We start from the raw sequence: 16,977 nt of genomic DNA, 5'->3' as shown, positions 1-16,977 counted from the left end.
GGAGGGTAATTAATTATCCACATACTCAAAGTATAATGTATTGCAAAAGCACTTATCCATTTTAACACTAGGGTAGCTTATGATGTTCTTTACAAGGCTGTATAAGGAAAATGTGCACTTTTAATGGCCAGCCAAAAACTTAAAACTATTATGCAGCCATTGGCAAACTGTTAAAGACATTTAAAGGTTATCCCAACCTCTTACAAGCACCCAAGAGACAATTGCAGTGCATACCTTGTTTGGCTTCAAGCTCTTCGGGAGTCAGCTGAGGTTTTTTATCCTCCACCACAGAAGCTGTTGTATTCATTGACTGGCTGCTGGTAGGGTGGCTGGTCTTACTTTGTGATCCATCCTTGCCATTTCCTTCTTCTTCATCCTCGCTGTCATCATCTAACTTAACTCTGTTTTTTTCCAGGGGTAGGAGGTCAGTTTCCTTCACTCTGATGGCAAAGCTTATGGGAGCAAATGATGCTGAAATGATAATAAATATATTCAATATCATGGCAAAACTTTTAACAATTTAATATTTGAAAGGACACCTCAAAAAAAACATTTGGATTCACTCTTTAACCCCCTTAAGGACACATGACATGTGTGAAATGCCATGATTCCCTTTTATTCCAGAAGTTTGGTCCTTAAGGGGTTAAAAAACATTTATAGCAGCTACACTTCATTAATTCATGCAGTATCACTGGAGAACAATTATTACTAATAAACCTAGATTTTATTTTTTACTGGAACACACACAGTGTTGCCTTGTGCTAACTGTATTTTGCTATTAGGCTTATAAACATACATAATGTGATACCGAATCTGCATTTTTACTGTTCACATTATACCAGTTGAAATGAACACGTAAACTACATACAGTGTTTAACCCTAGAGACAATTTTGCTACTGATGTAAAGTGCTGTAGGTTGAGCTAATCAACATCTAGCAAATTGATTTAAAACTTTGTTAAAAATCCCTTAGATCCACCAGCTGTGGTATCTGTTCAAACATCAGAGCTGCAGAGCTGGACCAATGCAGCCTATCAACCTTTAAATTTTGAAGAAAAAACAAAACACAAACATAAAATTCACCGGTATAATAATAGCATCACTAACCCAGATGAAGCTTGGGGAAAAAATAAAATAAATTAAATTATATATCTTATATACTGATCTTATACATTGAGGATTAGGCTCATTAGCATTTAAAGAATCATGCTAGTTGTATGACATTTAGCACCTTACATTATGCTCTCAGGAACACAGAGATCATACCTTTCATTTTACCATCATTGTGGGCCTTACTGCTAGCGGCATCATTTTTAGAATCAAAGGCTCCTCTGTCAAATCGGTCTTCCGTTGCAGGATCAGACAGTAGCAAAGAGTTGCTTGCTATTTCTGCAGAATTGTTACTTCCATCCAAGTTAGCGGCAGTCTAAACATAAAAAAGGAACCTTAATAATGGCACTGAAGTATCTAAAAGATGAAAATTAAAGTGACTCATAACTTTTGGACTATTTTGTATATTATAAAGACCCATGCTTGCCTACTTGGCATAACAGGCTGGGGGAGTATCAACAGGATATTTACCTGAACTTTTCCCACGTGGCCGCCTCCATCTTATAACAGGATTAAAAAAAATAAAAAAAATTCTACCAACTTCTGCACTTGTTGGTGTGCTCTACCACACGCAGGACTGAAATTTAAGGATGCTCCTGCAGGATACTCCATAAAACTATTTGAGAAATAAGATACTTTTGCTCAAAGCCAGTTTTATCCATTCTATCTGCTTTTGTTAATCTGAGGCTGTCACATAAATCAGAGTAGTCGGGATCAGTCTCGCCCACCGGCCGACGGAAGCACAGGGAGGAGCGTCGCGGAGGAGGAGACAGCGGCGAGGGACATCGCCGCTGCCTCAGGTAAGTCACTGAAGGGGTTTTCACCCCTTCAGTAACTGGGGATTGGTGGGTGGGAGGGAGAGGGTCCCTCCAGTGCCAGGATGGCACTGGAGTTTCCCTTTAATCCTGACTAAAGAAAGATGGTGGGGCGGGAATCGAGAGACATAATTAAAAATGAACTACAGTGAACTTAAATATGCAACAGGTTATACAACAATATTTGTAGACTGAAGCAAGGATTCAAATAAATCAATCAAAAAGAAAACGAAATAAACCTAAAGACAACAAGAGATAAGAAAACTGTAGAGTGAACCTTAAGTTAGCAGTCCTATAATATTGAATAGAAAGTCCTGAAATATCCAAAAGGGCTGAATACTCAGTCTTTACCCTGGGTGCACAACTTTTAAAAACAGAACACTTTAATAAATATTACTCACGGTCTACAAACAATATACCACACCAAGGTTTTTAGATCAGCCCACAATTACATATTTCAACAAATTCCAGAACTAAAAAAAATCAAGCTTTTAACAAGAGGAAAACAATATGACCATACATAAAATTTTCTTTCTCAAAGCAGTTCAAACCATTTTATTACTTTGGTTTAATATCTGAAACTAAGCATAGCATAAAATTAGCTTCTCCTTGACCAGGTTCAGGATAAGGACTCAGCAGTATAATACAACATCAGAGGAGTGAACGTACGCACACATTCAAAACCTAGTGTACTGTAAAAGTTAATATGTCCCAAGAGTGTCTGAAGCAGGTTGGATGAAAGCACAGCAAAAGTTAATCGAGGTGTAAACAGTTTTTCAGTTGCAACGTACTGAACATCATTTTGTTATGCAAAATATAAAGCTTAAATTAATCTCCAGTGAACATGTATTCCGCAAGTATAATCCTATACCAAAAAATGAGTCAAACACTGTGCACACAAGTAAAAAAGCAAAACAAAAAAAAACACAAAGTTCCAGAAGAACAAACTTTCAAATGACAAGAGTAACAACATTATGCAGTTGCAATGCCACAGAATATTTTTACAGACAAAAAAAAACCCACACAAAACAAACATGAAGCTAGCAGCTATGCTACAACCTTAAGAAGAATTGGATCACTCTAGATACATCCTACAAATATACAGGCAGTAGAACGGGAAACCGGAAATGCATCTATATAGTAACTATTGAGATCTGTGCTCCAAGGATATCAGATATGTGTATCTTGATTTTGTCAGTCTTGACTGTGCATGAGAAAATTGTCTCATATGTGCTTTAGGTTTTATGGAGATGTTGTACTAGTGACATACATCTGACAATGTGTGCAACATCTGGTTCCTAAATGTTTAAGCTAGTTTTTAGGACAACACCAAGTCTGTGAACATCTGAAAAGGGCCACTTTGTTGGGCATGGGTACTGTTTTACAGACTACCTTCTAGCTTGTTCTTGGAAAATATAGATACAAAGAAATCAAGGTGTATTGGCGCTACCAATTATCTCAAATGTAAAATTGCACTGAAGACTCCAGCTGGAGTTGAAACGCGTTTGCTGCTAGACCAAAGTATTGTATCTGGGACCTTTTCTTATTTACTCGGTGGTGTTTTATTTAGGCTTTGTGCCTAATATATTTTACTTTTTATACACTGCTTATTGTCCCTGTTTTAATTGTTTATTTGTTTAATAAATTTTGGATTCTGCACTTTGTATCCTGTGCTGCTCTCCTTAAGGATATCATTTTAGCCTTTTTAGGCACCCTCCTGCATATTATATAGATCTAAATCCTGTGAGTTTTACTCTACATAAGGGGTTTATCAAAAAAAAAAAATATATATATATATATATATATATATATATATATATATATATATTGCAATTTGTGTTTTTAAATCAATTTTAAAGACTTACACCAAGCACCATGACCACTTCATATACCTTGAGTCTATAAGTGTAGTCTTTCCCTACAGAACACTGTGCATACACAATTTACCCCCCTTTCAAACTGCACCTCTAGCAGCACCAATCAACCGAGAACAAGAGTTCAGGATGGCTGTTAATTTTGTGCATATTGGACATCTGGCATCAGCATGTACAGCACTCAATGGTGACTTGCCCCCAACCCCCCACATCCAGAAGGGGGTGTTATATCAGTGCAGAAGGATAGAGATGCCCATAGACCTCAGCCTAAGCAGTGGAATAGAGTTAAGTTGTAGCTTTATTTTATTTATATATTTATTTTAATTTGGGGGTTGGGGAACCAGCACAGCAAGGGTTACTCAAACAGACAGCAATATTTTATGAACGCACTTTTTGGTTAGAGCAACCCCTTTGAGAAGGTAATAGTCATAATGTAGATGAAGCTAATCTGGCTTACACAATTTAATGATTAAAAATGCCAGATACTTCCCAGAACTCTTGATTAATTCCAATAAAAAATGTAATTATTTGGAAGAACGCTTAAACAGCTCAAACACCTCTATGAAAAAGAAGATGGATATGAAAGATGTTTTTGTCCTAATTAACACAAATAAGGTACTTGACATACCAAGCCCTTCAGGAAATTAGAAATAGACTATGGATCATACTAATTTTAGTCTACCAGAGTTGCAATTATCGATCAGAACCTACACTGCTTACTGGAAATCTGAAAATAAATTGAAGTGATATAAACAACTGTAGACAGTTCCTTAGCACAAGTAAAATTGACAGCAAGTGGATGCAATATTTTATTTAGCTCTGCTCTATGCATACACTATTGGAAATGAAATAATCTTAATTATCTTTGCAATAAGTTCACTAAACACAATACATGCTTGGCTTCAAAATATAAATGCAAAAGGGATAAAAGACAAAATGAGATGAAACGCAAATGGAGTATAGAAATTAAGGTAAGCTAGGTTCAGAGGAAAACATTTTGTTTTTTTTAATCCTTTTTAATTTCTGTTTCCCTTAATGGGAGACGTGTAACTGTATTCAAGTGTAAAACTAAACTAATTTCAAAAATATTTAGGTTTAAAACGGTAAATAACTCCGTGAAATATTTAGCCTGTAACTGGAAATACATCATATATCCGAGATTCCATTCAATATTCAGGACTTTTTCTTTATTATACAATACTGTGGAAAAGTAATTTTAAAATGTTTCAAAAGAAGGTCCTGTCTGCCCTTTAAAAATATATATAAATAACCAGATTTATATGGGTGTGCCTATTAAAAGCAGGGAAAAAAATCACGGAATGAGCACATTGAAAGTCAGATATTCTGTCATTTAAATGAGAGATTTTGTACAAGACAACATTCACATCTGAAAAAGGCAAACCGTACAAATGACAGTGAACAACAGAAATATTGGTGAGATTTATCTCTGTTCTCAAAAAAGTGTTCATTTTTAGTCTTAGTAATTAAAATTGAAAAAAAAACGATCACAAAAATATAGTGGCTGGGGAAAAAAATAAAGAAAGAGAAACAGAACACTTTTGTGTCTACAAAAGCAAAATACAGATTGAGTGATTCATTGCATCACTCAAATAAGAGTATGAATGTGCACATTTATTGTTTTTTTAATCTGAAAGATTTTTCATATTGCATTTAGGCTCCTCTTGAGTTGAGATGGGTGAGGCTGAAAAGTTAGGTGAGTGAGCTCTCAAGAACAAAAGATGAGGTGTTTATCTGATAGATAAAATGCAATGTTACAGATATTAGAGACTGCATGCATCTGAAAAAAATAAGAGGGCTTTGCCACTTACAGGAATTGAAGAACTTGACAATGAAAGCTCTGCCTTTTGACAAGTTTTGACAACCTCACCATTGCCCACAAGGACACCCTAACGTATGACATATTTGACTGAACATCATTGAAATTCCAGTACAGTCAACATAAGTACGGTATTTTATAAAGACATGGAGGAGACTTAACTAGACAAATACGTCACTATTCTGGGAACCACCGTAGAAAAGACAAATATATCAACCTTTTAAACCCAAAATGCCACTTTTTTGTCTTGCTAAATTAATCCCCTTTATTAAATTACTCAAAATGTTTACAGGTGGCAGAACCGCTTTAAGGTTTCAAAACAAAGGATTTCAAGAGTGGTTCTGTATTTGTTAAGAAGGCTGTTTGATATGCAAGTCAGTTTAATTACTTATTCATTGGTCCAGTCATAAAATACAAAGATCTAATACAACACAAAGCATTTAACTAGTAGATTTCAAATCCAATTACATTCTCTTCATTAAGCAGACTTTTAGACAAAACAAACCACAAAATAACCGTTTACAAGACAACTGTCTATATGATTAACAGAGTGCACAAACTACAACTGACAATTTTTAAGGGGCTGCAAACATTCTCTGGCAATAGATCATTAATGCTAGCATGAAATAAACATAAGCAAGGGTAATGGAAACATTTTTAAACTAGCTCCAGCTTACAATATATTTACATTTCTTTTAAAGAATAGCTATAATACGAAATGATCTGTGCATTTGAAAGTGTTTAAATACATAAATTATTTGAAAGTAAACGTACCATCCATACAACTTATGGGTGGAAAGTCTACTTTAAATCCCCAAATCTTGACAATTTGTAAACATAAATTGAAAAAAAATTGAAAAAAACATCAGGGTTATTCACTAATGTGAGAATTCAAAGTAAATTTAAAAGGATTCTTTGGTGCCAGGAAAACAAACCCGTTTTCATGGCACTAGAGAATCCTGGAGTGCCCCCCTCCCTCCCACACCGCTGAAGGGGTTAAAACACCTTCTGGCACTGAGTCAGGCTCCGCCCACAGGCAGGGGAGAGCTTATGCGCATACGCGGCAATGGCCGCACACGCATTAGACTTACCCATTGGAAAGCAGTATTCAATGCTTTCCTATAGGGATTCCAGCGACGCTGGAGGTACTCATGCATAGCGTGAGGACATCCAGTGTCGCTTAGACTACCAAAAGACGTCTAAGAAGCCAGAAGTCCCTCTAGTGGCTGTCATATACATGCATCTTTGGTTAGACTGTGTTTGAAAACCGACAGTGTCTGTGGTCTATCCTGCTCAGAAGAAGGGAAGACTATGGACACTGCTGGTTTTCAACACACTGACTGACTAAAGGTGCATGTATATGGCAGAATGAGAGTGTCATACACTAAAGGCAGAAATAATGGTACTCATTTTTAATTACACTTAATAAAAGTAAATCCATTGATGAAAGCATTATTATATTAATTATAGTTTTGAGATGACAGTTGTCCTTTAAGAGAATGTTTCCAGATCAGCTATTTTGACCTGAAAGGGACACTGTAGGCACCCAGACTTCATTCCCAGATGCCATATCCCTGCAATAGTAATTATTGCAGTTATTGACAAACTGCAATAATTACTATCCAGCGTTAAATCCAGTGACTTCTGGGTCCTTAAGCAACTTTTGGTCGCCTAATTGACGCTTGATGTCCTCACGCAATGCATGAGTATGTCCAGCATCACCAGAAACCCCATAGGAAAGCATTGTATAATGCTTTCCTAGGGGGAAGTCAAAATGCAAGTGCAACCATTGCCGCACACACGCACTAGATCTCCCCCCCCATCGGCGGATGAGGAGCAGAGGCAAGCAGGCGCCGATGTCATAAGGAAAGTGACAGAAAGGGGTTTTAAACCCCCTCTGCACCACAAGTAGGGAGAGAGGGAGGGGCCATAATTAAAAAAAAAAACAGTTTTCCTGGCACTATAGTTTCTCTTTATGGGACACTACTGCTCAAATACAAAATAAAATCACTGTTTAGTACATATACCCAAAATGAATATTTACATGCATTTAATTATGCAATTTTTCATTGAGGATATATATATATATACCGTATATACTCGAGTATAAGCCGACCCGAATATAAGCCGAGGCCCCTAATTTTACCCCAAAAAACTGGGAAAACGTATTGACTCGAGTATAAGACTAGGGTGGGAAATGCAGCAGCTACTGGTAAATTTCTAAATAAAATTAGATCCTAAAAAAAAATATATTAACTGAATATTTATTTGCAGTGTGTGTGTGTGTGTACGAGTGCAGCGCGCGTGTGTGTGTGTACGAGTGCAGCGCGCGTGTGTGTGTGTACGAGTGCAGCGCGCGTGTGTGTGTGTACGAGTGCAGCGCGCGTGTGTGTGTGTACGAGTGCAGCGCGCGTGTGTGTGTGTACGAGTGCAGCGCGCGTGTGTGTGTGTACGAGTGCAGCGCGCGTGTGTGTGTGTACGAGTGCAGCGCGCGTGTGTACGAGTGCAGCGCGCGTGTGTACGAGTGCAGCGCGCGTGTGTACGAGTGCAGCGCGCGTGTGTACGAGTGCAGCGCGCGTGTGTACGAGTGCAGCGCGCGTGTGTACGAGTGCAGCGCGCGTGTGTACGAGTGCAGCGCGCGTGTGTACGAGTGCAGCGCGCGTGTGTACGAGTGCAGCGCGCGTGTGTACGAGTGCAGCGCGCGTGTGTACGAGTGCAGCGCGCGTGTGTACGAGTGCAGCGCGCGTGTGTACGAGTGCAGCGCGCGTGTGTACGAGTGCAGCGCGCGTGTGTACGAGTGCAGCGCGCGTGTGTACGAGTGCAGCGCGCGTGTGTACGAGTGCAGCGCGCGTGTGTACGAGTGCAGCGCGCGTGTGTACGAGTGCAGCGCGCGTGTGTACGAGTGCAGCGCGCGTGTGTACGAGTGCAGCGCGCGTGTGTACGAGTGCAGCGCGCGTGTGTACGAGTGCAGCGCGCGTGTGTACGAGTGCAGCGCGCGTGTGTACGAGTGCAGCGCGCGTGTGTACGAGTGCAGCGCGCGTGTGTACGAGTGCAGCGCGCGTGTGTACGAGTGCAGCGCGCGTGTGTACGAGTGCAGCGCGCGTGTGTACGAGTGCAGCGCGCGTGTGTACGAGTGCAGCGCGCGTGTGTACGAGTGCAGCGCGCGTGTGTACGAGTGCAGCGCGCGTGTGTACGAGTGCAGCGCGCGTGTGTACGAGTGCAGCGCGCGTGTGTACGAGTGCAGCGCGCGTGTGTACGAGTGCAGCGCGCGTGTGTACGAGTGCAGCGCGCGTGTGTACGAGTGCAGCGCGCGTGTGTACGAGTGCAGCGCGCGTGTGTACGAGTGCAGCGCGCGTGTGTACGAGTGCAGCGCGCGTGTGTACGAGTGCAGCGCGCGTGTGTACGAGTGCAGCGCGCGTGTGTACGAGTGCAGCGCGCGTGTGTACGAGTGCAGCGCGCGTGTGTACGAGTGCAGCGCGCGTGTGTACGAGTGCAGCGCGCGTGTGTACGAGTGCAGCGCGCGTGTGTACGAGTGCAGCGCGCGTGTGTACGAGTGCAGCGCGCGTGTGTACGAGTGCAGCGCGCGTGTGTACGAGTGCAGCGCGCGTGTGTACGAGTGCAGCGCGCGTGTGTACGAGTGCAGCGCGCGTGTGTACGAGTGCAGCGCGCGTGTGTACGAGTGCAGCGCGCGTGTGTACGAGTGCAGCGCGCGTGTGTACGAGTGCAGCGCGCGTGTGTACGAGTGCAGCGCGCGTGTGTACGAGTGCAGCGCGCGTGTGTACGAGTGCAGCGCGCGTGTGTACGAGTGCAGCGCGCGTGTGTACGAGTGCAGCGCGCGTGTGTACGAGTGCAGCGCGCGTGTGTACGAGTGCAGCGCGCGTGTGTACGAGTGCAGCGCGCGTGTGTACGAGTGCAGCGCGCGTGTGTACGAGTGCAGCGCGCGTGTGTACGAGTGCAGCGCGCGTGTGTACGAGTGCAGCGCGCGTGTGTACGAGTGCAGCGCGCGTGTGTACGAGTGCAGCGCGCGTGTGTACGAGTGCAGCGCGCGTGTGTACGAGTGCAGCGCGCGTGTGTACGAGTGCAGCGCGCGTGTGTACGAGTGCAGCGCGCGTGTGTACGAGTGCAGCGCGCGTGTGTACGAGTGCAGCGCGCGTGTGTACGAGTGCAGCGCGCGTGTGTACGAGTGCAGCGCGCGTGTGTACGAGTGCAGCGCGCGTGTGTACGAGTGCAGCGCGCGTGTGTACGAGTGCAGCGCGCGTGTGTACGAGTGCAGCGCGCGTGTGTACGAGTGCAGCGCGCGTGTGTACGAGTGCAGCGCGCGTGTGTACGAGTGCAGCGCGCGTGTGTACGAGTGCAGCGCGCGTGTGTACGAGTGCAGCGCGCGTGTGTACGAGTGCAGCGCGCGTGTGTACGAGTGCAGCGCGCGTGTGTACGAGTGCAGCGCGCGTGTGTACGAGTGCAGCGCGCGTGTGTACGAGTGCAGCGCGCGTGTGTACGAGTGCAGCGCGCGTGTGTACGAGTGCAGCGCGCGTGTGTACGAGTGCAGCGCGCGTGTGTACGAGTGCAGCGCGCGTGTGTACGAGTGCAGCGCGCGTGTGTACGAGTGCAGCGCGCGTGTGTACGAGTGCAGCGCGCGTGTGTACGAGTGCAGCGCGCGTGTGTACGAGTGCAGCGCGCGTGTGTACGAGTGCAGCGCGCGTGTGTACGAGTGCAGCGCGCGTGTGTACGAGTGCAGCGCGCGTGTGTACGAGTGCAGCGCGCGTGTGTACGAGTGCAGCGCGCGTGTGTACGAGTGCAGCGCGCGTGTGTACGAGTGCAGCGCGCGTGTGTACGAGTGCAGCGCGCGTGTGTACGAGTGCAGCGCGCGTGTGTACGAGTGCAGCGCGCGTGTGTACGAGTGCAGCGCGCGTGTGTACGAGTGCAGCGCGCGTGTGTACGAGTGCAGCGCGCGTGTGTACGAGTGCAGCGCGCGTGTGTACGAGTGCAGCGCGCGTGTGTACGAGTGCAGCGCGCGTGTGTACGAGTGCAGCGCGCGTGTGTACGAGTGCAGCGCGCGTGTGTACGAGTGCAGCGCGCGTGTGTACGAGTGCAGCGCGCGTGTGTACGAGTGCAGCGCGCGTGTGTGTGTATGAGTGCAGCGCGCGTGTGTGTGTACGAGTGCAGCGCGCGTGTGTGTGTATGAGTGCAGCGCGCGTGTGTGTGTATGAGTGCAGCGCGCGTGTGTGTATGAGTGCAGCGCGCGTGTGTGTGTATGAGTGCAGCGCGCGTGTGTGTGTATGAGTGCAGCGCGCGTGTGTGTATGAGTGCAGCGCGCGCGTGTGTGTATGAGTGCAGCGCGCGTGTGTGTGTGTGTGAGTGCAGCGCGCGTGTGTGAGTGCAGCGCGCGTGTGTGAGTGCAGCGCGCGTGTGTGAGTGCAGCGCGCGTGTGTGTGAGTGCAGCGCGCGTGTGTGTGAGTGCAGCGCGTGTGTGTGAGTAGCGTGTGTGTGTGTGCGAGTGCAGCGTGTGCGAGTGCAGCGAGTGTGTGAGTGCAGCGCGTGTGTGTGTGAGTGCAGCGCGTGTGTGTGTGTGAGTGCAGCGCGTGTGTGTGTGAGTGCAGCGCGTGTGTGTGTGAGTGCAGCGCGTGTGTGTGAGTGCAGCGCGTGTGTGTGTGAGTGCAGCGCGTGTGTGTGAGTGCAGCGCGCGTGTGTGTGAGTGCAGCGCGCGTGTGTGTGAGTGCAGCGCGCGTGTGTGTGAGTGCAGCGCGTGTATGTATGAGTGCAGTGTGTGTGTATGTATGAGTGCAGTGTGTGTGTATGTATGAGTGCAGTGTGTGTGTATGAATGCAGTGTGTGTGTATGTATGAATGCATTGTGTGTGTGTATGAATGCAGTGTGTGTGAGTGCAGTGTGTGTGTGAGTGCAGTGTGTGTGTGAGTGCAGTGTGTGTGTGAGTGCAGTGTGTGTGTGAGTGCAGTGTGTGTGTGAGTGCAGTGTGTGTGTGAGTGCAGTGTGTGTGTGAGTGCAGTGTGTGTGTGAGTGCAGTGTGTGTGTGAGTGCAGTGTGTGTATGTGTGCTGCAGTGGTGGGGGGGTGGGCAATTTTATTATTATTTTTATTTATTTATTATTTTTTTATAATTATTTTAATTTATTATTTTAATTATTATTCATCTTATTTTTTATTTTATTATTTTTTTTTTTCGTCCCCCCTCCCTGCTTGATATATGGCTGGGAGGGGGGCTCTTACTCCCTGGTGGTCCAGCATTGGTAGTTCAGTGGGGGCTGTGGGGGCTGCAGAGAGCGTTACTTACCTGTCCTGCAGCTCCTGTCAGCTCTCTCCTCCTCCGCGCCGCTCCCTCTGTCAGCTCCCAGTGTCTCGCGAGAGCTGGGAGCTGACCGAGGTGCTGAACGGACGGCGCAGAGGAGGAGAGAGCTGACAGGAGCTGCAGGACAGGTAAGTAACGCTCTCTGCAGCCCCCACAGCCCCAGTCTGTATTATGGCAATGCAAATTGCCATAATACAGACTATTGACTCGAGTATAAGCTGAGTTGGGGTTTTTCAGCACAAAAAATGTGCTGAAAAACTCGGCTTATACTCGAGTATATACGGTATATATAAATATAAAACCAGCGTGATAAAACCTGCAGTTTTCTTGTTTTCTGATACCTTTGCAAGCCCTGCCCAGTTATTCTGTGGCTGTCCAATAACAGACTTCCCAATGCAGCTCAATGAGAAGTCTTTGCAAGACAGGTGCTTTGTGCAATTGCTGCCTCTTGAGTTTAGCTCCACTGAGCTGACCAAACCAGGAAGTAACAGAACCAGCTGTCTGCTTGAAAGCCAAGGGGGTTGTAACCAGGTTACTTTAGAACAGTGTCAATTTCTATTGAAATCTGCACATATTGCAAAATGAAAAGAAAAAACCAGAAGAGAACACTTCACACAAAGCTTTTTAGCAAGCTTAAGTGGTTTAGGGGTCTGGGGTGTCCCTTTAACTTGAAACTGAGCCCCTGTAATCTTGATTTTGACTGCAACACTTTGTAAAATAGAAACTACTTTGGCCAGCTTTAACAAAATAACTATATAATGTAAAAGGATATAGAGAGAACTGATAGGAAAGCAGCATGAATTTTATACAACCTTGTTTCAATCTGCAACATCTTTTTTACAACTCATTACTAATGTTTCATCTTGCACATTATGGGATAATTCTGCACAAATTAAAAAATAAAAAAAGTGTTCAGTGTGTTCATAACAGTCTCAAACTGCATGTGTTTAGTAACTGGCAGGCTTCCAATCGGTTACCCTGGCAAAAGATTTAAATTTGAAGAAATTAGTTGGTTTCCTGCAGCTTGCATATCGCTATGTTGTGGCCTGAGATTTCCAGATTAAATGGGTGTCCTTACAGTGGTGTATGTGATACATGTTCATGCCTGCGTGTGCACTGAGAAACAGGCTTGGAAGTATGGCATTACAACAAAATAGATATATAGAAAGACACATACATAAACAGACACACAAAAAAAAAAAAAGTTTTTCAACTCCTTACTTTATGTCCGGTGCAAAACTTGCTTACACAGCTAATGCTTAGCTGCAACCTTTTCTGCCCAGCAAAAACTTCCTTGTGCTTGGGACTTTCAAAATAAATGATTCTCACAGCAATGCTGAACTGTATCTCAGTTATTCACTAAAGGATAGAATCCCCAAACTGAATTTACTTTTGTTGCTTTTATAGAAATGTTTTTGCATAAATTTAGAAATTTCTGCAATTCTTGCTGTAGCGATTAACTGTGTGTGCGCATCAGCAAAGCCTACTAATTTTTAAATACATACTTAGAGCATACAGCAGCATGCCACATGGACATTAGTGCACTACAATGCCTGCACAGTTCACATATCTCAATCATAAAGAACTTTGGGAAGGGGTGGAACAGGAGAGTGAAGGTATGAGTAATATCTGAGAAAAAGTATAGTGTAAGAATCTTTCCAAAATCTTGTTGCACCTACACACTAGAAGACAGTATGCCCAACATTTGTTTATACATACATACGCCGTTTTTTTTTTTTTTTTTTTTTAAGCAAAACATTCATACCTGTCATTACATCAAAATACACACTTTAGCAGCTCTAACTGGATATACATGTTTATGTTGCAGAAGTACTTAAAGGGACACTATAGTCACCTGAACAACGTTAGCTTAATGAAGCAGTTTTGGTGTATAGAACATGCCCCTGCAGCCTCACTGCTCAATCCTCTGCCATTTAGGAGTTAAATCCCTTTGTTTATGAACCCTAGTCACACCTCCCTGCATGTGACTTGCACAGCCTTCCATAAACACTTCCTGTAAAGAGAGCCCTATTTAGGCTTTTATTGCAAGTTCTGTTTAATTAAGATTTTCTTATCCCCTGCTATGTTAATAGCTTGCTAGACCCTGCAAGAGCCTCCTGTATGTGATTAAAGTTCAATTTAGAGATTGAGATACAATTATTTAAGGTAAATTACATCTGTTTGAAAGGGAAACCAGTTATTTTTTTCATGCAGGCTCTGTCAATCATAGCCAGTGGAGGTATGGCTAGGGCTGCATAAACAGAAACAAAGTGATTTAACTCCTAAATGACAGTGAATTGAGCAGTGAAATTGCAGGGGAATGATCTATACACTAAAACTGCTTTATTTAGCTAAAGTAATTTAGGTGACTATAGTGTTCCTTTAAAAGAAGAGCTTGTCATATGTGAAACTGCATGCAGCCTAAATTACCTACAATGTATTTTATATGTCCAAAAGTCATGGAGTGCAGTCTCAATACCGGGCCACACAGGACAAAGAAATACTATCGCTGGAAACGCATTAACCATACATGTCAGATGATATACAGCTATACCATATATATATATTTATCTCTCTCATGATAGATAGATGATACACACACGCGAGCCTGGAGTTTTGAAAGGAGCTAGTCCAGCTTTATCATGGCTCCCCTCCTCTTTCCAGCCGCTGTGCTCTGTTCAATGTGATAAACATCAACCCTTACTCCTCTCCCCTTATTATTTAGCCTACAAACCAACCACATTATATATTATATTTGTTCTGGTGATTAAACATTCCCGTAATGCTTTTTGCAGTTTTTAACACTATAGGGTCAGGAATACATTTTTTGTGTACCTGACCCTATAATGTTCCTTTAAGGTAAGCCCTCCTATTTAAGGCTTACACATACGTTTCAACACCACAACCAACTTGCATTTTATTACTACGGCTTTTATTCCCGATCACAAATGTTATATCTATATATTATACACACACACTTATGTATAGACAGACATAAAATATATAGAATCTACTTAAATATGACATTTCTCAAGTAAGAATTGGATGGGGTGAAAAAAGGTCTCTCGCTAGATAGCCAATTTAAATAAATATCAATTCTGGTAATTAAACTAAATGATGTGTTGCATAAAATTACTTCAAGCATAGCCAATACGCAAACGAAAGATGCTGATTTCACATAACTTCAATGAAGGCAATTTCATCTATCAAATTGCATTGTATAGTGATTATTAATTCAAAAACTAGGGAAAGCAGTGCGACTTTCATATGAAGGGCAAGGTAAAAGCAAAACAAAGAATGAAAACGAAAAAAGTTACTGAAATAATAGATATATCAGGAAATATATTTGTTAATAAAACAAAAGAGCAAATGGATATTCATATTACACAGACAACAGTAAATTCTTAAATTCAGAAGAGGAGATCAACACCTACAAATTTGAAAGCAATTAAATCCTGAAGTATGAGATTGAGAGACAAAGCATCTTGAGATGCCTAGAATGCATTTCACATACTTAAAAATGTAAGATGCAGTACATCATTGATACACATGCACACAAAAATACACAATCACCACTTATGCATATGCGTGCATACACACGTACATATAACTACACATACATAGTGACATATCACAGGGCAATGTTTTTGATGGCATCTATATTTCACCAAATGTACTGCAATGTAAACTGTGGTTTAATAGTCTGAGTGAGAATTTTTTGATCAGTAATATAATATAGGTCCATGGGATTCTTTCAATTGGAGAAGTGAGGGCCAGTGCTTCACTCCATCACAGTCTACAAGCTGAACAGGTGAGAAATCCAGTTCAGGAGTTCTGATCACCCAGGTAGTTCCTCACTAAATTTCCCTGTCAGAGATTCAGGGAAAGAGGACACAAGTAGTGAGTGAGACTGCACTTCTCTCCAAAAGAGTCTTTTGAAAGAAAATGTATTCTTAAAGTGCCACTATAGTCACCAGAACAACTACAGCTTAATGATGTTGTTCTGGTGAGTATAGTCAGTCCGTGCAGGCTATTTGCGGTAAACACAGTCAAAAGTAGTGTTTACATTACAGCCTAAGGATACGTCCACTAACCACTCCTCAGGTGGCTACTAGAGATACTTCCTGGGGGCAGTGCTGCATATGGTGCAGCACTGACATTAAGTGTCTCCGTCCTCTGCATGGAGACACTGAACTTTACTCAGAGATGCATTGGCCAGTGCTTGGTCTTCCCCTGATCTGCATCCTATACAATCTACGCCAATCCAATGCTTTCCTCAGGGGCAGAGCCAGCACACTGGAATAAAGATTATGTTTAGGGGGGGCTAGATAGTGTTTTTAACACTATAGGGTCAGGAATATGTTTGTGTTCTTGACCCTATAGTGTTCCTTTAGGGGAGTTGGAAAAACATATGTGCTTCATTTTGTACATTTTGTTCTGCTGGCAACGGGTAAGCCGCCCAACTATAGTTTGCTGCAAATGTTAGTTAGTGCTCAAAAGTGCAAGGCCTTTCTTTTTGTTTGCTTTAATTTTTATTTTTTTTGCCAGACCTATAAATAGAAGGATTATGATGTGTTTCAGAAATTAAGACTGTGTGGTTATATGGTCCCAGGACCCATATCCATCTTTATATCTATACACACAAAATTTCTATCAACAGATCTCAATATACATATTAATCTCTATATCACACACACAGGTGAATAGAGCATTTGGAGCACCCACTGACACTTTAGGGGCAATTTTTTTTTTAATGTACCAAACACTTCAATAACAGTGAATGCAAAGGGAGGGAATATTTGAGTATGACTGCATTAGGTGGAACTACACATTTATTGTTGGGCCTGCATTTGTAATAAGATTGTAAAGATAAAACCATTATATATATATATATATATACATACACACATACATATATATATATACATACACACACACACACACACACACACACACACACACACGAATTCAAGATTTGACCCAACTGTAATATTTAATTGTACATTATGTGAGTAGGTTGATCCTCCATTATTCACAAT

General features: G+C 43.0%; 1 protein-coding gene across 3 annotated transcripts in view; it reads right to left on the bottom strand.

Annotated features, from left to right (window-relative positions):
- SFSWAP (splicing factor SWAP) overlaps nt 1-16,977 on the bottom strand; it is a 93,575-nt gene that overhangs the window by 41,419 nt on the left and 35,179 nt on the right. For all 3 annotated transcript variants that reach the window (XM_063454371.1, XM_063454373.1, XM_063454372.1), the window contains 2 exons: nt 1,266-1,425; nt 235-471 (listed from right to left, as the gene is read on the bottom strand). In XM_063454371.1, coding sequence (XP_063310441.1) covers nt 235-471; nt 1,266-1,425 — 397 coding nt within the window. The remainder of the gene's footprint in view (nt 1-234; nt 472-1,265; nt 1,426-16,977) is intronic.

This window comes from Pelobates fuscus, chromosome 5 (assembly GCF_036172605.1).
Source record: "Pelobates fuscus isolate aPelFus1 chromosome 5, aPelFus1.pri, whole genome shotgun sequence".
NCBI lineage: Eukaryota > Metazoa > Chordata > Amphibia > Anura > Pelobatidae > Pelobates > Pelobates fuscus.
This window is presented reverse-complemented; position numbering and strand designations above follow the sequence as displayed.